This window comes from Coccomyxa subellipsoidea (genome assembly GCF_000258705.1).
Source record: "Coccomyxa subellipsoidea C-169, whole genome shotgun sequence".
Classification (NCBI taxonomy): domain Eukaryota; kingdom Viridiplantae; phylum Chlorophyta; class Trebouxiophyceae; family Coccomyxaceae; genus Coccomyxa; species Coccomyxa subellipsoidea.
In genome coordinates this window covers 814405-837350 of record NW_005178041.1, presented here as the reverse complement: position 1 = coordinate 837350, position 22946 = coordinate 814405, and the positions used below count along the sequence as shown (strand labels likewise).

At 53.2% G+C, this 22946-nt stretch overlaps 5 protein-coding genes across 5 annotated transcripts; 4 read left to right on the top strand and 1 right to left on the bottom strand.

Moving 5' to 3' along the window:
• Window positions 1-9: 9 nt before the first annotated feature.
• On the top strand, window positions 10-4104 carry COCSUDRAFT_83570 (hypothetical protein; the record flags this gene model as incomplete). The annotated part of the gene is made up of 9 exons (XM_005651498.1): window positions 10-50; window positions 285-405; window positions 726-905; window positions 1228-1532; window positions 1783-2016; window positions 2482-2692; window positions 2978-3064; window positions 3492-3737; window positions 4015-4104. The coding sequence occupies 9 exons, from the start codon at window positions 10-12 to the stop codon at window positions 4102-4104; spliced, it is 1515 nt and encodes a 504-aa protein (XP_005651555.1).
• A 1023-nt stretch (window positions 4105-5127) lies between these two features.
• COCSUDRAFT_39489 (cyclophilin-like protein) lies at window positions 5128-6360 on the bottom strand (the record flags this gene model as incomplete). The annotated part of the gene is made up of 4 exons (XM_005650866.1): window positions 5128-5344; window positions 5467-5633; window positions 5930-6085; window positions 6208-6360. 4 exons carry the CDS (start codon window positions 6358-6360, stop codon window positions 5128-5130), a joined length of 693 nt encoding a protein of 230 aa, XP_005650923.1.
• A 2217-nt stretch (window positions 6361-8577) lies between these two features.
• COCSUDRAFT_64466 (hypothetical protein) lies at window positions 8578-12028 on the top strand (the record flags this gene model as incomplete). The annotated part of the gene is made up of 7 exons (XM_005650865.1): window positions 8578-8586; window positions 8920-9086; window positions 9451-9608; window positions 9892-10004; window positions 10300-10492; window positions 10734-10960; window positions 11231-12028. 7 exons carry the CDS (start codon window positions 8578-8580, stop codon window positions 11531-11533), a joined length of 1170 nt encoding a protein of 389 aa, XP_005650922.1. The 3' UTR covers window positions 11534-12028.
• A 400-nt stretch (window positions 12029-12428) lies between these two features.
• Window positions 12429-14015, top strand: COCSUDRAFT_32152 (hypothetical protein; the record flags this gene model as incomplete). Its single annotated transcript, XM_005650864.1, has 4 exons — window positions 12429-13051; window positions 13217-13384; window positions 13531-13679; window positions 13869-14015. Coding segments are annotated over exons 1-4 (911 nt in total), but the record flags the coding sequence as incomplete, so codon positions are not given.
• A 2520-nt stretch (window positions 14016-16535) lies between these two features.
• COCSUDRAFT_46065 (vWA-like protein) lies at window positions 16536-22734 on the top strand. Its single transcript, XM_005650863.1, has 14 exons — window positions 16536-16650; window positions 16785-16855; window positions 16956-17091; window positions 17194-17286; window positions 17375-17462; window positions 17591-17755; window positions 17980-18157; window positions 18573-18761; window positions 19018-19256; window positions 19521-19712; window positions 20104-20426; window positions 20686-20944; window positions 21341-21550; window positions 22000-22734. Exons 2-14 carry the CDS (start codon window positions 16816-16818, stop codon window positions 22372-22374), a joined length of 2487 nt encoding a protein of 828 aa, XP_005650920.1. The 5' UTR covers window positions 16536-16650; window positions 16785-16815; the 3' UTR covers window positions 22375-22734.
• Window positions 22735-22946: the final 212 nt, after the last annotated feature.

Below are 22946 nucleotides of genomic sequence, written 5' to 3'. Positions count from 1 at the left end.
CGGGCTAGCATGGGCTCCGGCGACTCAGCAACGGCCGAGGGTGGCCAGGAGTCCCTCGCAGCAAGACTGACTCGCAATTCCGGGCGCTGGTCGCTCCTTCCAAACCCTGCACGCCTGCTCGACACCTGCAGGTTGGCAGCTTCCTTTTCATGCAGATTGCACCGCATGTTGCGCAGTCACTGCAGGGCCGTTGAAGGAAACCTGCTACTCCTTTTGAGCATCCTGAAAGGGGATGAGTCAAGACGATTGAGCCGGAGCCCTGAGATTTCTTTTGTGCCCCACAGGGAGCAGTCAAATGAGCTGGCCTCATCATCGGGCAAGTCCAGCCAAGGGACAGACTCATTAGGTGACAAGGGCGGTGGGGAGCAGAAAGCGCAGGATGAGCCAGAGTGTGCGGAGCAACAGGTGGCAGAGATCAGTGAGCCAAGGGGTTCTGGTGCAGAAAAGACTCCCACTCGCCCACTGCCCTGGCGGACGTGGCTCGCGCAGAAGCTATATGCAGAGGTACAATCCCACACCATTTCCATACCTGGTTCTCCATTTCTTCACAGGATACTTATGATTCCTGTGCCAGCTTGATATTACGCCATGCACGATCAAGCCTGGCACAGGAAAGACAACTAACCTGACGAACCTTTTGTAATGATCCTGACCAAGTTTGCATGAGTAAATCTCAAAAAATTTTAACTGGTCCTTGATGCATAACTGTGCCTTATGGTGTGCAGCCGAAGCGGGTGCCGCGCATCCCTGAGGCGAAGCAGCCGCTGGGCATGCTGCAGCTGGTGATCAAGTCGGTCGACCTGGAACAGGGGTCTGACAGCTGCTTCTGCCTGCTGCGCTGTGGCCCCCTGTGGGGCCGGTCCACCACCCAGCCATACTCCAACCATCTCGAATTCAGCTGGGAGGTGTGCCCTTGCCTGCTGCATTACTCCTCTCACATACACCAGGCAAGAGGTACAATCGAGGTTAGTCCTAGTTGCTGTGGCCATTGTTGTGATGAACTAAGCCCAAGATCCTCTTCCAGGATACTTCGACAGATACCTATTTTCTCGGCCTGAGCTTGGCTCTGACCACCCAGAAGCGCTGCACCTTGGGGGTTTTCAGCCTCTGCATTCCCTGCAGGTAGCCTACACCCTGCACATAGACGATATATACTGTCATGCGCTTAATCATGCGCACGCGAGGATGTATTTCATCATGCACAGATGTCTATTTTGGTATGCGCAGGTGCACGCGCCGATATTCGACCCCGGCACGGTGCTGCAGCTGGCGCTGTTCAAGGAGACGGGGCCGCGAACATCGCGGCGCACAACAATGGTGGGGCAGTTGCGCATACGGCTGTCCTCGCTGTCCACCGACGTGCTGCACTCCGCGCGCCTGCCGCTCTGCGCCAGCCGCCAGAAGGGCGGGGAGCGCTCCGCCACCGCCGACCTCGCTATCAAGGCGCGCCCTCACTCTGTGTTTTTCCACTTCTGGTCCAAACTGGCAGGTGGTGATGATCTTGCGTACCTGGGCAGCCCGGCCACAGGCAGGTGCGAAGAGGAAGCGCCAGAGTTCAGTCCCCCATCTCCTCCTTGTAGGAGGTGGGTTTGCATGCAGCCGAGCAGGGCCAGTTCCGTGCCAGCCAACCCTGCTTTTTTCAGATGCTTCTCTTTTGCCTAGTGTGCTCCAAAGATCTATAAAGATGGGAAAGCACACTGGCTTGCTGCAAAACCTACCATGCAGCAAGTCTCTACCTGAGGACAGTTCCGCGTACAGACGCGCAGGCAGGCAATTATGCAGGTCTGAATGCCTGCAGTTCTCCATTGCGCAGGTGTCGTACTTCAGCCGGCTGCGGCTGCTGCGCGGGTACCTGTCGCCGCCGCGGCCGGTGGGCATGTACCGGCACGGCCTGGCCGGGGGCGACGTGCGCCGAACGCTCGAGCGCGAGACGGCGCGCATCACCATGCGCTGGCTGGAGTCCTCCTCTCCCCCCATTCCCCGCTCCGTCGCCGACTGCCTCCTGCGCAGCCCCCAGTGCGCGCCCCTCCTCATGCCATTTCTGTTTTCTGTACAAATGAGTGATGACCTGGCTAGAGCACGTGTCCAACAATAGGAGCAGCAAAAGATCTGTCGTCAGTGCTGGAGAAACCTGTCTGGCAGACATGCAAGCAACCATGCGGATGACACACCTTGTCTGATTCTCTATGAAAATAGGCGTTATTCCTCCATTTGACTGGCTTTTGAGGTCTTGCTCTTTGGGAACATAGATATAGATGGATTTGAAAATTTACCTCTCCCAAGACGAGTTCCCCATCACAGGAAAGGCTCACAAGTTGGGAAACAGCACTCAACCTGCCAAGGAAGGCTCCTTTCAGGAACTGACATGCTTGCATCTGATTCCCGCTGTTGAGCTTGAGTAGATGTGCAACGAGGGGAGGGTGCTGCAAATGCCTACACGCAGCTTGCATATCTGCTGATGTCATGCGTGTGCGCCGACAGGGACATGTTCCTGATGTCGCGCACGAAGGCTCACTGGCGGCGGCTGTCGGTGTGGGTGGAGGCCGGCAAGGAGGCGAGCGAGGGCTGGGCATACCTGCAGTCCTGGGACAACCCGCCGGCCACGATCGGCACCATGGCGGCCATGACCGCCCTGTGCTGCTACCCGCACATCACCATCTCTCTCGGCGCCACTGCCCTCGTCATCTACATGGTGCGCTGCCCTAGATGTTATCTCCAAGAGAAAGAGAACAAGTGCTGGACACATACATGCAGTGTTCTTTCCCTTGACACTACCAAGGAGTAGGGGCCTTCTAATCGCACTTAGTGAGGCTGAGAGGAAGGGAATTAAGCACATCGCTTGATTGCTGAACGTCCTGATGAGAGCAGTGCATGTCTGCTGAATGAAGGAGGGTGGGTAGACGGTGGTAAGTGGTGCCTGTGCATGTTGGGAGAGAGGTGTTCAGAGACTGCGTGAGGCTGCTGGGGTGGTGTGCAGGTGTTTGCGTATCCGTCGGAGGGTGTGGGCGAGCCGATGCCAATGGAGCCAGACCCAGAGGCCAAGGAGGACGATGATGACACTGGGGTGATCACCGCCTCACCTCTTCCCCTAAACCTTGCCATGCATATGCCCATGCACATCTGTCACCACTCATACCTTGCTGCCACCTGTGTATTCCCCTTGGACAGGTGTTTTGGGTCTGCATGGTATGTCTGCTGCCCCAACCAGACAGATTCATCGTCTCCTGCGCGAGTGCTATCAGCCAAAATCCTCTCGACTTGCTCGCGGAAGCAGTCAAGAAATGGCATTCTGGCGAGCCACACAACATGCATGAGCCATTTGTTTCATGTGACATTCGATAAGATACTCGGCTGGTCGGGGGTACCATGCTGCATGGGCTGTTCCAAGTTAAAAGGTTGGACAGTGCGTTTTTTTTCTCTTTTTTCTTACTTTTTCATACCCCCGAGCTGTGCAAGCAATATAATGAAGGGTGCATTTTTGCTGCGCGCAGGACAACGAGCTGCAGGGGACGCTGGTGCAGCGGCTGCAGGCGAGAGTGGAGAACATGCAGCGCATCGCTCTCAAGGTGCAGAACGCGCTGGACGAAATCGCGAGCGCGCTTGAGCGGGTGCGCGCCGTGGTGTGCTGGGCAGACCCCAACGCTTCGTCCTTCTTCCTCATCATTGCCACGGTTGCTGCTCTGCTCGTGCCGCTGCTAGGCCTGCACACCCTCATCTCCTTCCTGCTCTGCTGGATGGTGCGCCCCCGCCACAGCTGCTGCATGGGTTTGAGTGAAATGTTGACATGCTTGATTGTTTGCTTCTGGGTTGTTGATACTGCTCGCGTGAGTCAGAGTACTGCCCCGTCAAGCTTGCTGAACAGCATCCATGTGAATTATTCCTTGCAACTCTTGGTGCAGGTCAATTTGCTGACCTGGAATTGTGTGATGAATGAGTTCCCCTGTGTTCTCGCATTAGACTGATCTGCCCATTGCTCTGTTTTCATGGCGTATCCTTGGGTTGTCTTGCGCGCAGCTGCGCCCTCCATTTCTGCGTGTGCCGCGGCCTCCGCCGCCATACTCCTTCCTCCTGCGGCTGCCCAACAAGGCGGACCAAATTCCCTGATCAGCCTCGTAAAGCCTGCGTCCCTGGTCAGATGCGTCAGCATATTCCTAGCGCCAGTCTGGCTTTGCCCCGGAACGAAAAAAGAGACATTGGCAAGCTGTGATTGCCAGGACATGACAGTGCATGAGGCACGTTGGATGTGCTTATGGGATGAGCTTCCAACATCAACGATATCAGTGTCCTGGACATGTGCCAATGACCAGACTATCTGTAACTCACGGGGGGTGGTTATGAAGGATGAAGGCGCTGTTTTCCACAGCAGCTTGCTTGGTATTCAGATATGCTGTGGAGAGCTTTTACATGTTCATGCGACATTGTCTGCAACCACTCTTCGCGGTTTTGGATGCTGGACTTGTCATCTTTCCATAGATGATTTCCTGGCTCGTCGTTTACCGTGCTTTGTTCATGCAAAAACTCTGAGCCAGCCATTGCAGGTTCAGGACGTGTTCTTATGAGTAGCGCCCATGCACGAGCTGGCAATGTGCAGCATTCTTCTGTTCAGGGAAAGATTGTCAAAGTAAATATGACTTAGCCATGGAACAAAGGTTGGACTTTGTGCAAATCTTGTAGATGTGCTGAAGCCTCTGGCGCTATAATTGAATCCAGACAAGAATGGCCGGAGATGCCTTGCTTTCACATGTTTGCCTCTGCGTACATGCGAGGACATGGCTTGCATCAACTGCCTTAGGTGCGTAGACAGGAGAGCTGCAACAGTACATTTGCATGCATACTCGTGTTCTTTTCGCTGGTGTGCAATTACCAATGATGATTTTCAGAGCTTTGTCGCCTCCATTGCACATCAGAAACTGTCTAATTGCCATGCAAGGAGACCCGTACAAACATTGGTCAGGGCTTTATCGGAGTTCCCAAGCAGCTGGTAGACGTGTAACAAGAATGGGTTAGCCTGGCATTAAGAGATTGCCATGCCAAACAGCTCTTAAAGGTGGTTCTGCTGTGCTGACAGCATCAGATCCAGCAGAGAATTCTTTCCCTTGGCATCCAGAACAACTGTATGATTGCACCTCAATGTCCTGGCAGTCGTGCAGCCCTGCAAGTCTGCAGCTCTTTGGAGAGAGACTCGATCCTGTGCGTGTGAAACGCCGTCTCCTTCTCACACTTGTCGCAGTAGACATATGAGCTGTGAATTGTGATCCTCTCCTTTGGCATCACAAATATGCCATCCTTCTTTGTCTCCACCTCCTCAAACTTCGACAAGGTCTCAAAGCCCTTTGTAACTTCCCTGCACCCACACTTCTTCTCAGTCCATCGCTTACATTGCTGAGTATTCCTGCCGCGTGTTCATGTGTTGCTGAAGAAGAGAGAGACAGAGTGTAGGGCAGATCTCATAAATTAGGGACGTACCCAAAGATAGTGTATTGCATGTCGAGGTGGGGAGCAGGCCCCAGCAGGATTGAGAAGGATGATTTCCCAGAGTCCGGATCTGAATGCCGCCCCATTGACAAGATACCCCTACGGTCATGCTTGACCTCAGGCAACACCTCCAGTGGCACAAATTTGTCCCCATCCTCCTGTGAACACACAGCAATATGAATACAATGAGGCGAAGCAATGACAGTTGATTGCACAGGACACAACCGTCTTGAATAAAAAAAAAGCACAGACTGCAGATCGTCGCATGCTGCCATCGCCCCATGTGACTTGTGTGACTGCGAAGCCTCCGATGCACAAGATCCAGGACACCCAGAAAGCGCAGAGCTCTGTGCTGCTGCAAATTTGAGCGATATCTCGAATGTGATGCACAACAGACACCTGGCTTGAGAAGAGCTCTGCTCTGCTCCAAGGTTATAGCAAAGCCAGGGCTCACCATCTGCCTGGCATCCAGCGGTGCACCTTCCAAGCGCCCATATACAACGTCGGCGGTTTGCGCAACAAAGCCCTTGTCCACACGGAAGAAGTGCACCGAGTTGTACGCTCCAAGCTTCGCCAGCTTTAGTATGTGGCGAGCAGTGATGGGTGCCACCTGCACATTGTGCATGCCCTCAGACCCAAAGGATGGTTCCTCGTGTACAGAAACCTTTCAACTCTATTGCAGCATGAGGAGGAGTTGTGCATGCTCACAGGACAACAGGGGAACAGGCAGACCTCTGGGTACACGGCCATCTCAATGTTGCCAAATGTGGTCTGGAAGACAATTCTTTCATCACTCAGGCGACTCGCTGCCAGTGCAGGACAGCACAAGGCTGCAAAGACGACCCAATGCTTGAGATGGAGCAGTGGTAAACGGAAGCTGGACATCTTTGGGCGTTTCAAATTTCCTGTAGGACAATCAGGCGATTCAGCAAAGAGCTCCTTGCCACCACAAGGTTCATCCTTAACTTTGGTCTTTGCGCAATGTGCTGGCAGAATCTGAGTGCAGATTACCTGCTCACGGCTTTGCTATCTTAATTTGATTCAGCAACCCTTATAAGTCGAAGGCCTCCAGCAGAGTGTGATCGAGATGTGCAAAGAACCTGTCCACCTCCTGCACACATTCTCTTCATTGGATCCTGGCAGATCAAATCATGCTTTACTAAAAATTCAGCATTATATAAGCTATCTCATACCTTATAACAGCTGCAATTGCTTAGACACTTGACTGATCCCGTGCGTTTTCATCCTGCATTTTGTTCGTTTTCTTGCCAGATCCGGCCCCGACACCGAAGTCATAGGCATAGAACGGCATACTTTGATCTTTGTCAATTTGCTAAGATGAAAGGGTGCTTCGCAGTTACATTACACTAGCACGTTCAGAGGCGTGTCAGACAATCATAAAGATCTGGTCCTCCACTGCGGCTGTATTGAGGCGCTAAGCCCTTCAGCTGATGCAAGAATAGCATGCGCAGGATCTAAAGCTCCTTATGCAAACATCACAGAGTCCAATGAAGAGAAACACCACAATATCACCACGTGACGGTCTTGCCAGCGTGGACTCTACGAACGATGGTGCGTTTCAATGCTGTTGTTGACATCAACAGTGTTGGCAGCAACATGTCGCATCAAATTTGTGCACTTTACTAATCATCTAGACCTCTTGTCTGCAAGGACAATGTGTCAATGGCGAGTTCACAAATATTTTAATATGGAGTGTGTCGTGCGCGGCTGGTAGCTATGCACTATTATCATCATGATCATGATTGTTTCCCTGCCTGCATGATGCCGTGGGTGTGTAGATGCCACCTTTGCTCAGCCGCCGTGGTGGCTGAAACAGCGATCAGCCTCAACGTCGGACTGTCCCTTAGCCCTCTGACTCAAGGATGTGCGCCTCCGTTGCAGAGTATGAAAACGCTTGGAGCATTGATGGACGCAATGAATTTTAGTAATGCAAACAACCATGCTACATCAGGCCACCTTGGACGAGTAAGTCCAACCCAACACGCAAACAGATTGCAAGGTCTTGCAAATGCCAAGTGGTGGAATTCGATTCAACAGTGTGTAGCGTCAGGCAGCTGTTTGAAGATATGAAATCAGCAAGTACTTACGGCATATGAAGTGCCGCTCAGAGTGAGCTCCTTCTTTGATCCCAACAGGCTTTTGAAAAAGCCAGCGAAGGAACTCAAGCCAGGCATCAATGGACGGCGGGGGCTGTTTGGAGATGGTCAAAGGCTTATGATGACTGATGCAATGTGCAAATACACTGTGTGTCTCGCAGTCCATTATTTGGCAATTGGATCCTACAAAATCATGTTGCAAGCAGAGCCACGGCTGGTTCGTGAGATGGTGGGGAGAAGGCAAAGGCCTGCAGCATCAGTGCAGCAGTAAGGCTGTTAGTCAAAGGCATTCTTTGGCAGGGTAACACACTGCTTCCACGGATCCCTTTCTGGATCTTCCCATCGATGGGAAGCGATATCCCCGTCCAATCCCCCGGTCGAAATGCACGGAGTTGAGGTATTTGCACTTTTTCGCAAATATCAATTACTGGGCCAAACGGAACTACCAAGGCGTTCTGTCTTGCTGCAAAACCGAACAAGGTAGGTTTTCATCATCACCCGTATCCTCAATGCCCTAGGGGTAAAATGAAAAAAAATCGTCTCGGAACCTTTTTAAAGCTTTCGGAACTGCGGACACATCGTGAGTGTCAAGCGATTATCTTGCTATGATAGTGATAGGCAACGTTTTTTCTTGCAGGATAGAGAAATCGACATCGATAGCAGTGCCATCTGAATGCCAGAATAACTGGGAAGCAAACTGTGACGCCCCAGACTGGGGGCAAGAAGGCGCGATAGTGGTTCACACCATCAGCTGTCTGCCACAGAACGCGTGGAGAGACTAGACATATTCAGATCGTGATCGGGCTGTGCGGTGGTGCATAAGAACAGGGGACGAAATCGAAATGACCAGTGCCGAATCAGCCCAGTAGACTGAGCGAAGAGCAGCCTCGGAGCATAAAGCTTCGGGACAAGTTACTCCACAGCAGCAAATTCATCGGCATACCAGAATGGAATCGCAAGGGAGGGTCAACTTTGGCCGAGGGAGATGCTGCCGGTAATTTCGGTCATCCACTGTTGAGAGCGATCCTCCTCCACTGCTGAGAGACACATCTCCAGCCTGTCTTCATTGATTGGGGATCGTGAAATCCAGGAAATTTACTGATTTACACGGATATTTGTCGCAGGCAAGCAGGAGCAATCGCCCCAACAAGGCTGCTTTCCATCTTAATCGTCCTCTACCTGTCCTTTGCTGTAAGTAATCCTCAGGCTAGCCAAGATGTCAACTGCAGCATCGACGCAAAAAATTTGTGCATTCCACCTGCAAATTCGTGAGTCGACAATTGGCGTATCTTCAAGAGGGGTAAAGAAGATTTGCCCTTTGTTACAGGTTGCAACGTCCAAGGGCGAGAAGCCCACATGTGCAGATGACACCAGGCCTGGCACAACATATGGGAAAGTGCGCCTGCCGAACTTGAAGGTGGAGTCCGTGCTGCGAAGTCAGCAGCCCCGGGATAAGAATGACATCACAATTATCACGCAGTGCTCCCTTGACAGGTCAGCCTACTGCAGGAGTCCTCTCGAGTTGACACCTCCTGTTGAGTGTACAGCCGTAACTTCAGTGGAAGCCATGCAATGCGAATGATTAATTGAAAGCTAAATCTCAAAGTGAGCTAGACAATGTACCCTGTGCTATATGTCATGATGCAGAATGCTGGGATAACATGGTGACTAGTGATGGCTGTGAGCGCTGCATGCATTTGCCCTGCCTGGTGCCTCCTCAAACAGTGGCACCTTCTGGCTCATTTTTTGTCCTGCCTGTGATGTGCATACAGCCTTTTACAGCCCACTCACTGCGCAGCAGCCCTTCCAGTTTCTGGTAGATTGAGCAGGCTGTGACTCTGAGATGTGTGCATGATAGGTTGTACATGTTAGAGGAGCAGTGCAACACCTGGCAGGGACTCACCAGCGTGGCAGTGTATTACCCTCTGTACATCTTCCAGTCCACCAATGCTGACAGGCTGCGCGAAGCCATCACCACCGTGGAGAACTTCCATGAGCAGATTGACCGCAGCCATGGTGAGGCAGCATACCTTCCTAGCACTGCACCAATGCCAGATGCTAGATAGCCATGGCTCAGAAGCTAATTTTGTTCCATTTGGAGAGCGCAATCTGCTTGACTATTTCCCCCACAAACAGACAAGAAATGCACCAATTCTCTAACGCTAAACTGTTTCGCAAAGACAATGCAACACCGAGAAATGTCGCCAAGCAGAGCAAGAAGAGACTTGGGCATAGCACACCCTGAGCACAGGTTTGAGAGCAAGGTCAAAAATGACAATGTGCTGCTATTGCTGTGCAGGGAAATGCCGGATGGACATTGTGCTGCTCTCTGAGGTCATTAAGCCGCATGATGAGTGGTCCTACCCCTACAACGCCCTGCGTAACCATGCGCTCGTTCGCTCAGAAACCGATGTGAGACCTACAACCCACCTAATAACATATCTGCACAATTTTGTAGAGTTACAGCTCTTGAAATGGAAGAGACCAAGGCTCTATCCCTTCTGATGTACGCGGCCAGCGTTGGCAAAGCCAAAGTCAAAGTCCAATTTTGCTGCTTTGACAACACAGGGTACATGGGGATTTTTGCAGCATTCAAGGAACATTTGAGTGTGCCTAAAGCATCAGATTGACTGTGCCAATCTAAGTGCGACCAGTGGATAGCTTAGTATAGCAATTAGAGCAAAGAATGATGGCAGCTGTGCCGCAGGTGCTGCTGCTGCTTGATGCTGACTTCCTGGTCAGCGAGGGTGTGCATGAGGCGCTGACTGCCACAGACAAGGCAGCAGCGCTCATGGAGGACCTGACAGCCAACAAGAAGATAATTGTGCTCCCCGCATTCGAGACTCCTCGCACTTTGAGCGAAGAGACCGGCAAATCATACGCGCTCCAAGCTCAAGCCAGTAAGCACCTCTTCAAATTTGATACTGATGGCCCCTTTCCAGTGTGAACCAAGGAGGCCCTATCGATCCGCGTGACACTGTTTATATCCTGTATCATGCATAAAATGGAAAGAAACATCCAAAGCGAAGGTGCTGAGTTGCGCTCTGGCAGGAACCCACTGGAGCCCATTGAATGATACTGTACTTTGTTGAGCTTTCACTTGAAAGACTGTAAATGGAGTTGTGGAATTATTGTGTGCAGGCACAAAGGCTGAGCTGAAGAGCATGTTTGACGAGGGGAAGATCATCCAATTTGCAGACTTTTACCCTGTGGGCCATGGCTCCTCCAACTACAAGAAGTGGTTTAGCTCAGAGGGCACGGAGCCCTACCCGATCACATACAAGACTGGCTACGAGCCATATGTGTTGGTCAACAGGCGCACTGTGCCCTGGTATGATGAGCGCTTCAGGGGCTATGGCTGGGACAAGGTGTGTCCCCATTGTCCTCTCTTCTACATTCCAGAACAAAAAATTCTTGTTTAGCCCAACCATGGCTGCATGCTGACAGATTGCAGGCATGACTGATGTTCCAGCTAGGTGAAGGTTGGCTTGCAATTATGCCTGCACACTCTTTATGACCATACAGTGGGGATGACTGATATTCAAGGTTCGGCGGCAGACCTTGTGATGAATGCATCTTGGAAACATGAGAAGGTGTTTTGGGGTCACTACTGTAATGTTATCATTTTGCCGATGCAGGTGATGCAGATTTACCACATGGACGCGGCGGCCTTCCACTTTGTGTCCCACCCCAACGCTTGGGTGATGCACCGGCCGCACCCCAACTCGGCAGGCTACAACCGGTCCTTCACTGGGGAGGCGTACTCGACTAACCACAAACCCACGGATCACATGATGAAAATGGAGAAGATTGCACATGGAATGATGGACGAGCTGAAGGTCGGCACATACCCGGATGTTGGGGTGACTCAGCTCGCAGCCTGCAGGGAAAAGTGGTCCGGGGGCAAGGACACAAGCAAGCCAAAGCTTGTCTGGTGGTAGGCGCATGCTGCTTGTTGACAGCGAGCCTCTGTTCTGATACTGGTGCTGCAAAACTTGGTAGATGTGGTAGCGTTTTTGTGTGGGTCTTGAGCTGCATGTCAGGCTGCTCTGGTACCCCTAGGTTGCAATTGCAACTTGTTTTCCTCAAGTAGGCTGCCAGGAGGACTGCAGTGTGAATCACGCAACATGCACCAGTAGCAATTTCAGCATTCCTGCTGGATGCATTCTTTGGCTGCGCTTAGTTCAATGAGCTGCGCTTGAATGGTCTGCAACATTACCATGTTCAGCCTTAGACCTTGCATGCACTTTTGAACCATGGCAGAAGCTGCAATTGAATGCAAGGATCATTCAGTGGTTGCCACCTAGACTTCAGTTGTTACCTTGAATGGAACAAGCTCTCAATCAACGCCCACTGGGTGTTGATGGCATCCGGTGCATGTGCCAGAAGGCTTATCCATTACCCAGCCAGAACCCCAGTAATAATAATTGCGACGCCCTTGAGGCTGTGCCATCACTTATGGGTGTGATCATAGTGAGTCACATGAGGATCTGCAAGGCGAGCTGCATGTGATGATCAGAAATATTACATCATCACCGATCAATCCGATACATGATTGTGGCTCAGATCTGGCGCCAGCTGGCGCTGCGGCCCGAAGAGTTCAAAATAGTGGTCGACGATACACAAACTTTATATGTGGTCAAATCTCAAACCCATGCACTGGAAGGAAGGAAGGAAGGATGATTACATCACTCCAGCCAAAGTTTTCATGCCATGTGGGAGGCAGCTTCCATGTCAGCTACCATGTTTCTAGATGCAGTGACTCCCTGGCCTTCAGGCCAAGTGGCAACCATCTGCGCAACATGCGCTTCAATTCATTCCAATCCGCAGTGACGAGAAACTTGTAGTCTTGCAAAAACACAACTATTGTCCTGCTCGTGTTTGGTGCAGACACGTGCAGCCTTGCTATCCTTCTTTATTACAGTGTATAATTGGTAAAGGAACAAGACGTCCTACGCGCCACCATGGTCGCAGATGAGAGTAAAGGTTGGTTCACCGTTACAAAGAAAGGTCACAAGAAAGCTGCAGAGCTGCGGGGGGATAGACAAGATAATGACGCAGCGGAAGATGTGCTGAAAGGGTCAGAGACTGGAGGGTTTGATCGACCGGGTCGAAAGGAGAGGGACGTGTTTGAGGATGTCACAGAGTCATCAGCATCTCAGACAGAAACATCATCCCGCACAAGCCGTTCTGCAAGCCCAAGCACCGCCACTGTGAGCGGGGAGATCGAGGAACACAAAGCAAAGAGCAAGAGGAACAGAACCCGCAAGTCGAAGCCAACGCCTGATCAGAGTCCACTTTCTCTTCTTGCACTGAATGCAGCAATAGAGAACGCCAAGTCCACCTATGGCGAAGACCAGCGCAGCCAACTAGGATTTGTCACAGACGTGTTCATCACACATTACCGCAGCAGCGAGCTTCCCTTCCGCAAAATCCTGCAAGAGGAGCCTATCCAGAAGGTTTGCTTACTTCCCTACCGCCATATGCTTGCTTACAATGGTCCCCTACCCACCTACATTCACAAGCACCTGCGGAAGCACCATGGCTTTCCCTTGTGGAAGGGCACGCTGCTTTGGTCCTACTCTTGTGGCTGGGCTACTAACTTATGTGCCCAATGCATGCAGGCAGCAGAGGTGCCATTGGACTCTGTTCCAGCTGCGGTGGTGGAAGCATCCCTGGCCTTCTACAGGGGGTATGACATCGCCGTTCTGTCCTCCTTTGCGGGCACCTTGGTGGAGGCTGCCTTCAACGACATCCCTGATTCTGCTGCAGCGGTGCCGCCAAAGGCCAACGTGCGCTCTTGAGCCCTTGACAGCAAAGATAGCATCTTTCAACCAGGCAAATTTGTCATAGAGCAGGTCCGAGGTTCGCGCGCACATGCCACTGCCAAGGGGAAAGACCACCTGCCTGATCATGAAGGCATCACATCTGTCTGCAGGTAGGGCTTCTGGTGGCTCTGGCGCTGGTGCTGCGGGCTGTGCCAGCCGTGGCTGTGCTGCTGAGTGACAGCCTCCTCCAGGGCAGCACACGCTTTAGCAGCCCACAGCGGCTGCCTTTCTTGCTCTGGACACTGGCGCAGGCAGCCATGTGAGGACTGTCCTCCCTCGCATTGCTCAGCAGTAAAGATCCGCATCTGCTTTCCAATCAGGCACCATCTTTGGCACATGATGCTACATCCAAGTGCTCTATTTTGGTGTATAGTGTGGTCCTTGATCAGCCAAGCTGCCTGCGCTGACATATACCGTATATGACATACATATTGTGAATCTGACGCAGTGGCAATGTGAGCGTGGGAGTGGCGGTGTGGGTGCGCGTGCTCCTGCCGCAAGTGCTGGGGGCACATTTGGCGGCCAGCGAAGATGCGGCCCCGGCTAAGCTGCGTGGGGAGTCGGCGGCTGCAGCGCTGGGCTTTGTGGATCTGTGCCTGGCTGCTGTGCGGCCGGCAGATGAACCGGAGCAGCTAAATCTGAGAGGCTATCCCAAGTGGAATGCTGGCACTGTCGCTCTGGCGCCAGAGGAGAATGCATTGGTGAATTCTGCACCCATTAATTGTGTCCTATTTGCCATCAGCACACGAGCTTCTTGCAAGACCCCCCACATTGCATAACCCCAGCACATTGGGCCAGGGTTGCGATGCTGGCAATTCCACAAACCCTTGGTTCCTGCACACGCAACTGGTCTTTTGGCACTGGGAGTATCGTTATAAATAAAGACACTATCGTAAGGATTTGGTGCTAGGCAGTTATCAATGATTACATTCCGTCTGAGGCTGTGGTGCATTTTGAATGCCCAGGTGCACGGGGCGAGGCAGGGCGTGAGATGGACGGTGCGCAAGGGGAAGCGGGCTGTTGAGCCAGTGGTTCCACATGCAGCACTGGACGCCATAGTGAGGCTGTCTTTCAGGAGCAGGCCCGTGCTGGGCGCGAAGAACAACGCCCACCTGCACCGGCACTATGTGCGCCTGCAGGAGCTGGCGCTGGAAGGTACTGCTTTCTTCTTTGCACAATATTTTCAGTCGACCGCTGTAACAAGGCTGCCTGCCCACACATCAAGAGTAATTTCAATGTGGTTTAAATGCATGTCGACTGGGATTTTGCAGGCATTGCGCACGGGGGCGTCTCACCGTCAGAGCTGGTTCGTCTGTCCCTGGAGACTGCGGCTGAGGCTGCAGAAGGCGAGCCGGGCGTTGTGGAGGAGGCAGCGCACACCATCGTAATGTGCCTCGCCACTGCCAGCAGCAAGTCTGCAGCCGCATGGCGGTTCATGCATGCGCAGCAGCTTTTGGGCAGCGCCGCGGTGCTGCAGACCCTGGCCGGCAGCTTCCCCTCGGAGCTCGCCTCTGGCAAAGGCCGCAAGACCCTGCTTGAGCTGGTGCAGGTGAGCTCCAGAGTAGATTTTGCAAAGGAAATATACTTGTTTTTCTTGTGTAGATCCATACTCAGCTCTTGCTGTTGGAGTTGCCCCATGAGATGCACAGTGCCAGGCAGGAAAGAATGAGAGGGCCTGAAAGACAGCTGGGGGTTTGCAGGAGCTGCAGCACAAGCACAGCAGCACTCTGGCCTCTGGGAAGGGCAAGCAGCTGGCGGCAGCCCAGTCTGCAGAGCGTGCCTGCGAGGCCCTGAAGACCAGGCTGACCAGCGGGGCAGGTGAGCGATGCCCCATTAGCCCTATCAGCCATTGAATTATTGCAACATTTTCCTCTGCATATTCTTATTTTGAAGTGCTAATGGGACAGTGTGTGATGAGGTCATGTGCATGTCATAGCAGGCACCAGCATTTCCATCATAGCAGCTGTGGCGATTGTGGGCGGCTCAGCGCTGGCAGCCATCGCCCTGTCGCAGACCAAGCCCTTCCAGGACTTTGCAGCTCAGTCTGACTCCGGCGTCATCCGCGCCGCGATGAGCAAACTGACCACCGTCGTCGAGCAGCTCCCACCTGTCGTGCTGAATGTGGCTCACGAGGTGGGTCTCCATTCCATCTCTGACACCCAATCAAGTGCTTCTGGCTAACATTGTCTCCTGCTCATGTGTAAATTGTACCATGTATGCTTTCTGGGTGGAGCGTGAGTGATAATGATAGATCATGGGCAGCGAGCTGAGCGGTGCACTGCTGTAGCTGACTGCACTGCTTGGCGTGTGTGCAGGCGGCGAGCCTGGCAGAGAGCGCGACCGAGAAGGCGCAGCCACTGATGCATCATGTGCAGGATGCGCTGGGAGACCTGTACGAGGTCGTGGCCGCTTACTCTCTGCAGGGGCTCCATGCTGCCTCCCTGGCCCAGCAGGCCATCAGCGCCCGCATCCACGGCCTGATTGCATCCTAAACGCACGGCAGAAAGGGATGGTCTGATTCGCGATCTGTCTCGGGGGCTGGAGGAGCGGCATTTGTATCTTGAACCTTCTCGGAGCCTCGGAGCCTTGCAGGATCATGAGTGAGGCCTTCTAGCAGGAAATCCAGCAGAATTTGGATGCAGACTGTGCATCGGATGCAGTGAAGCGCCTGCACTCTTTTAGCTTGTGTCAATGTGTCCTCCTGGCTATCAGAAATATAACAAGGTTGGGCATGTAGACAGCTTGAGGGATGTGTCAGGAAGTGCACATTTTATTCCAAGTACAAGCAATGTGCCATCAAATATAGATTTTGATCCACGTTGCAATTTCTGTTTTCTTGAGCGCTGAAAGACGCGGGCTTCGCTGTGAACGAGGCACTGCCTGGCAGTTCATGTAAGACTTTTGAATTGTGCATTTCTCATGTGAGCAGAACTTTCTTCTCCTACAAGAGATGTGCCCACACTCAATAAGAAAGGCAGAGTAACGACCAAACAGCAACGGGTGGGGCATGCATGATTGTGGCACCAGCTGGCACGGCGCCGGTGGAGACGCAGCAGCTACCTCGGACTTTGACATCGATGGGCAACAGCGACTCCCTCCTATATCTCAATGTATTGTGACACACAATCGACCCACACATGTCTTATAAAGACACTACATGCAAAGCATTGTTTACTGAACTGGTGTCCAGCTTGAGCAAATCCCAACTCAATTTGTCTGCTACTGATCAAGTGAGTGGAAACTTTGAGATTCTCTTGGGACTCTTGAAATTCGAATCCATGTTAGTCCTTTAGCAGGCAGACCTTGATAAAGTGCACACTTGCAATCAAGCTGTTCGATTGAGCTCAAGAAGTACACCTTGCAGGTGATGTGAGAACTCCGCTGTGGTGTTTGCGATGGCAATTTATCTCACTTTGAATGCAGCACCTCAAAACGGTAATCATTGACCCCGTCTGCTCTCAGCTTTTCGTATGCTTGCATCGTTCTTATTGTCGTCCATCAAATCTTGATGACTGATGAACAAGAATTGTTCCAGGATCTTTGAGAGATCAATGCGGCCTCCCATTTGCATGTGTGGTGGAGCCATTTGCGAGATATGATGGGCCATCGATCAGCAACAATTCAGACGCAGTCCTTGCAGAGGACATCGGTCGTTGCGCTGAATGCTATGCGTGAGATCTTCATGAACTTATTACTGATCAGAATACAATTGCCAGGTCGATCTTATTGTGTAGAATGTCGCTGCATTTTTATCGGTGATCTGCACTGCTCAGGTATGTCAACTACTGGTGTTCATTCCAACAGAGGGCCTGGATGTGCTCTCTCTGTGGGGCTTGCAATGAATATGCCACCGTAAAGAACCAGAGGTGAGCAACCAGCCTTGTTTATTTTATTTCTCGAGGTTGTCGACCATGGTGTGCTTTTTATCTTTAAATCGTGCTTCCAACACAACAGGTATGCAAGAAAGCCTCGAGAATCCTGCCCAGAAGTCAAGCGGTCATTAGTGGAGGTGGCATGCTCTCTGGATGCTACCTTGCCAGAGGTGATGCACAATCCTATGCTGCTAGCTTCTATGTTGCAATACAGAGGCTGCGTTTAACATTAGCGTGGAACTTCAGGTGTGATGGAAGCTTGCAATTGCGGTTCTCACAAAGGGTGCCCGCACTGCAGGACACAGAGGGCCCTGTAGAACAGGAGGTGACTCCCATCTATGTGGCTCTCGTGGACACCACGGGGGGCGAAGAGTATCTGGAACTGGTGAAGAGCGCGCTGCTGGCTGCCCTTGAAGCCCTGCCCTCATGCGCCCTCTTCGGCCTTGCCACCTACAATGACCAGGTCTGCCTGATGACAGCTTGTAGATGGCTCTGCATGAGACTGCAACTACCACATAAGGCTTACCACTGCATGCATGCTGCATCAATGCCCAAGAATTCGGCATAGTTTGCCGCAATATCAAGCCACACATTGGTGGGCTACCCAATACAGGAGCCAGGTGCTGACCATCATTTCGCATGCATGCATTTGTCCATGCGCGCTGAGGCGTTGCCCTATTGACGCAGATTGAACTTTACGACGTGGTGGGTGGCGTGACGTCCATAAGGTCAGTGCCGATACTGGAGTCCTATGGCTCCCCTACAGCCCTGGAGCTGCAGGATGGACTACCCCTGGGGGCATTCCTGGCCCCGGTGGCCTCCTGCAAGGACGCCCTCGCGGCTGCACTGGAAACCCTCGAGCCATGTGAGCCTTTGCTTTTGTTCTTGTCCTCTTCTTCCCTTGGATGCTCCTTTGCGCTGCAGCCCGAATTGTCTGGAAAGCAAAAGGCAAGCACCACAACTTACTTGGGAGGCTTTGGGACCATGCCATTCTCTCGTACATTTCATCGACTCTGCCCACACAGGGGGTACTACATCGGAATTGAAGACCTAGTAGCTCCTGGCCCACATGGCACAACTATTCACCTGTCACTTCACTGCTTCACTGCACATTTGTTGTGTTGTGTGCTGTATGTTGTGCAGCTGCCGTGATTTGTAACAGGTTTGCGTGATTGTGATCCATGCAGGCAGTCCCCACTATTGGTTACATGGGCTGGCTGAGGGTGCTTGCATTGTGTTGTGTGTTAGGAGCTCGGCTGAGGTGCGTTGAACTATTGCAGATGCAGGGGACGAGCGGAGGGAGGGGTGCCGCGGGTTTGGCAGTGCTCTGCAAGCGGTGCTGCGGTATTTGGGCACCGGCCTTGGGGACGCGCAGGAGGGGTCGCGCGCCGAACGCATTCACAGCAACGGCAGCGCTGGCGTCTCGGGGCGCCATGAGCTGACCCCAGTGCCCTCACTGGGCAGAGCAGGTGCGCATAGTGCGTAGTCTTCCTCCACACCACCTGGCTAGTAGCCTTTTGACACACAGAATATCACTATGACACACAAAAATTTTTGCGTTGTTTAAGGAGCTGCTGCATGTGTGCTTTTTGTGATATGGGCTCCTTAATGTTGTGCCTACTCCTCAGCGCCCTGTGATTACTTGTCAGCTGCTTGTCCTTTCTTGGCAGCTGCACTTGCCCACAAAGGTATCAAGTAAAAAACAACGTGTCTGATGTGTTGCAGGAGCGCGGCTGATGACATTTCTTGGGGGTCCGCCCAACTATGGCCGAGGCGCGGTGCTGGAACAAGACGTTCCTCAGACATCTCCAGACCGCTCTCCGCAGCCCGTGCATGATGCGACCTTGCCGGACCTGAATCCCTACTCCTACGTCCCCATCTCCCAGGCCTCTGGCAGCGCTGCAAAGCCTGCAGTTGCGCACACGCACCACCAGAATGGCACCAGCAACAGCGCTGAGCCCAGGGTGAGGCTCAGGCATGCCGAGTATAATTCTTGACTGAGTGGAACGTTCTTGCTGCACTAAGCACTTACTTGCAGGACTTCACACTGTGCACCGCTCACTTATTCGCAGCAAGCCCCCTCTGCAGTAGATGCATCAGCAGCTCTCCACGCTCGCAAGTACAACTACCGTACTAGGAGCGCTCAGATCAAGCAGACTTGGGAGGGACTCATGGCATCATTGCATGCCTGTTTTGGTGTGCTGACAAGGCGCGCTGAGGTGGCGCAGTGGGTGAGGAGCGGGTCTGCGAAGGCGTTCTATGAGGAGGCGGCCACGGCAGCGGCGGCGCTGGGCGTCTCTGTGGACGTGTATGCTGTGTCGGCCGGCGGCTGCGGCCTGGATGCACTTGAGCCGCTGGCCAGCCGCAGTGGCGGGGTCATGTACCTGTACCCCCATGTTGGCGCAGCCGCTCTCCCTCAGGTACAACACATACAGACCACTGCCTGAAGCTATATTTATCCCCTGGGTTTAGCTACAAAGGAAAATACTCTCAAGGCAATTGTCATCTCATTAGGACACTGCTGCACAAGGCCAGCATCATCCCGAGCCAGAGTGTGGACAAGTCCCAGACAGATGTTATCACAAGCGGCCAACAAATTTCTCGTGCTTCAAATATGTATCCCACTTCCTAAGTGCTCAATCCCCCACTGAATGTAATAGTAGCACTCCATCTGGTCTAGCTAAGCATAGTACAAGTCTCCACGTGATGACTGCACAGAAGCAAATATGGCTGATCAGAAAGGCAGGGCAAGAAGCACCTGGCACCGCCTGTATTACTCTTATTGACATATGATTGTCACGTGCTTCGCAGGACGTGTACCGGCGGCTGGCGGAGCCGTGCGCGCAGAATGGCCTGCTGCGGCTGCGAACCTCCCCCGAGTACAGCGTGGTGCGCTCGTACGGCCACCTTTTCCCAGATGACCGCTTCGACAATCTCTGTCACGTCATCGCAGCGGGGCCGAGCACCGCGTTCGCGTTCGATTTTGACTTCACGAACGCCGGCGGCTTCAGCAGTGACCGGGGCTCCCCGCCCGTGCTGCAGATGGCCTTCCAGTACTCCATTGCTGTGCCATCGTCAAAGGATGGCAGCGGCGCAGAAGCCAACGAGAATGCGAAGAGCCCTGCTCCTTCACGGTAAGCAGCTGAGGGTGGGGGAAGGGAGACTGTCCCTGGAGAACTCGAGACACCGACACAATAACGTGGCATTCAGAGAGCTCACATTTCCTCGTGCGCAGCGTTGTGTATCTTGGCTCTCGCAACAGGACCTCATGATTTTCTAAGGCTGCTGAGCATTACGCCCTAAAACAACCTTCATCATCAAGTGCAAATGTAGGCAGCTCCAAATCCCCATTTCACCGCTCCTCGATCACAGCAGTTTCCGCCGGCTGTGCAGGTACGTGCTGCAGCGGCGGCTGCGCATCCTGACGCTGCGCCTGGACGTGGCGAGGCTGCCGGCGCAGGTGTATGCTGCGGTAGACGCAGACGCGATCCTGCTGCTGCTCATGCACAAGATCGGCGCGGCCGCCGCAGCGCAGGGCATGCCGGAGGGCCGCGCGCTGCTGCAGGACTGGCTCGTGCTCTTCACCGCCGCCTACAACCGCCACCTCAGCACCCCCCTCACCTCTGCAGAGCAGGCACGCAGCATCTTTGCCGTGCCTTATTATTGTCCTGCCATATTGTCTTTTCTGTCCATTGCTTCCTCTGAGCCAGCCCAAGCACTGTGCGCAGCTGACAGCTGCATTGTGTTGCTTGGCTAGACAATTGTCCTTGCAATTTGTACCAATCTGGATGAACTCTGCATCAGATGACTGTGATCCTGTTAGATTTCGTCCTCCCCACGATACAGGTCCCCATGCTGTTGTCATGGGAAGTGCTCGCGGCTGCGTCTGCCGCTGTGGGGCCAGGACATTCGAGTGAGTTGGGTGCAGGTGGATGAAAGCAAAATGGATTCCATGCCCATTAGACACAGATCCCCCTGCTATGTGTGCAGACATGTTTGTGGCTGTGGGGCCAAGAATTTGATTATAGCAAGGCTGTGTTGTTCAAAGGTGGATGCAGAGTTTGCCGGGAGCGAGGCGCTGCAGCCGCTGCCGAGGCTGGTGTACGCGCTGCTGCGCTCCCCTCTGCTGACAGAGCTGAAGCAGCAGCACGCGGACCTGCGCACAGCCATCTGCCACCTATGGGCCAGCCTGCCTCCCCAGGAGCTGCGCACCGCCGTCTACCCGCTCCTAACCTCCTTCTCCAACCCCGACACCCTGGTGAGTGATACCTTGCCCCTGGCATCTGCCTGGTGAGTGTCAGTCATAGAGAAAATAAAAGACATGCAGGGCATTGCGAGCGGCAAGAGGGACAAAGGTCTGCTTCAAGGGTTGGATGCAGTGCAATACAAATCGGGGACGTCTGCGCACACGCAAGGAGCCTGCTTGGCCGCTGTCAGACTTGGGACATGTGCATGGCTGCGCCCAGTATCCAATACCTGCCTGATGGAAAGTGATGACGTGTACTTCTTTGTCCAGAGCCTGCATGGCAGCAGACAGCGTGCAGGCTGCTGAACGAATGACTGGACGCCCACATTTCCAATAGCCACCCGATCAAGCATGTTCTGCAACGAGCTTGCAGCCGTCCAATGTTTTCATGCAATGGCATTGCTGCCACCTTTGCTTCTATTTGTGTATTCGTTTCTGAGGGCATCGACTGTTCTGCGCAGGCATACCCACGCCACTCGCTGAGCCGGGCAGCGTTGACAACCAGCGGCGTTCCCATCTTCTTGCTCAACGCTTTCACCGAGGTCATAGTCTACTACATGGCCAGCACACCCCCAGATCTACCCTTCCCACCCCCACAAACCTCCCTCCTGCGTCGCAAAGTCAACGCCGTGCGTGCGGCCCGGCGGCTGACGCCGCAGCTGCGCATGCTGAGGGAGGGAGTCGATGAGGTGGCGCCCTTCATGCGCCACCTCATCGAGGAGCCGGAGATGGGTGCGGATGGCAAGGTCGCCTTCCCAGGCATGGTGCAATTCCTGTATGACGTGCAGACAGAGGTGTGGGAGTACCTGCAGGAGCAGGGGTATGGAGAGCGGTAGCAGGGGCTGAATCCCTCACCACAGCTGTGGTGAGGGATTAAGCCATTGTCAGCAGACCTGGAGAAAGTTCTATACTAGTTCTAGCCGTCAATGAGCAGAGCTTTCAACCAGAAGAAAAAGGCTGTGCGAACACCGTGCATGTTGAGGGCTGATTTCGCCATAAACATGCAGATAGAATAGTAAATGATTGTATTCCTGGTCAAGCCCCGGCTGGCGGGGGGCGGTACTGCCCACGGTTGATTGGGTCTTGCTTGGATCTGGCGAGTCCATCAAGGGGTAGGATTTTGGCAGCCTTTACTGCAGCTTGTCTGCAGACGCACCTTGCTTCTGGCAGGAAAAGCGTGTAATAATAATAATAATAATAATTCTGGTCAACAAAGTTCTATGTGCCAAAAGAAATTTTGCACATCACTGGGACAATCTCATCACACATGTGCATCTCATTCACTCAAAGGTCAGGCAGTCAAGATGCGCCGATTCCCTGAGATCGTCCTAGACAAGTCACATTTGTTTAGACAAGTTCAATGGGGCAGCAAAGCCTGAGCCCAGCCCAGAAGCCTCGCTAATACCAT

Coding starts and splice junctions, on each gene's coding strand:
- COCSUDRAFT_46065 (XM_005650863.1), top strand. CDS start 16,816: ATGGCAATTTATCTCACTTTGAATGCAGCACCTCAAAACG. Junction 17,756..17,979: donor TTGCCACCTACAATGACCAG/GTCTGCCTGATG, acceptor CTATTGACGCAG/ATTGAACTTTACGACGTGGT. Junction 18,158..18,572: donor ACTGGAAACCCTCGAGCCAT/GTGAGCCTTTGC, acceptor GAACTATTGCAG/ATGCAGGGGACGAGCGGAGG.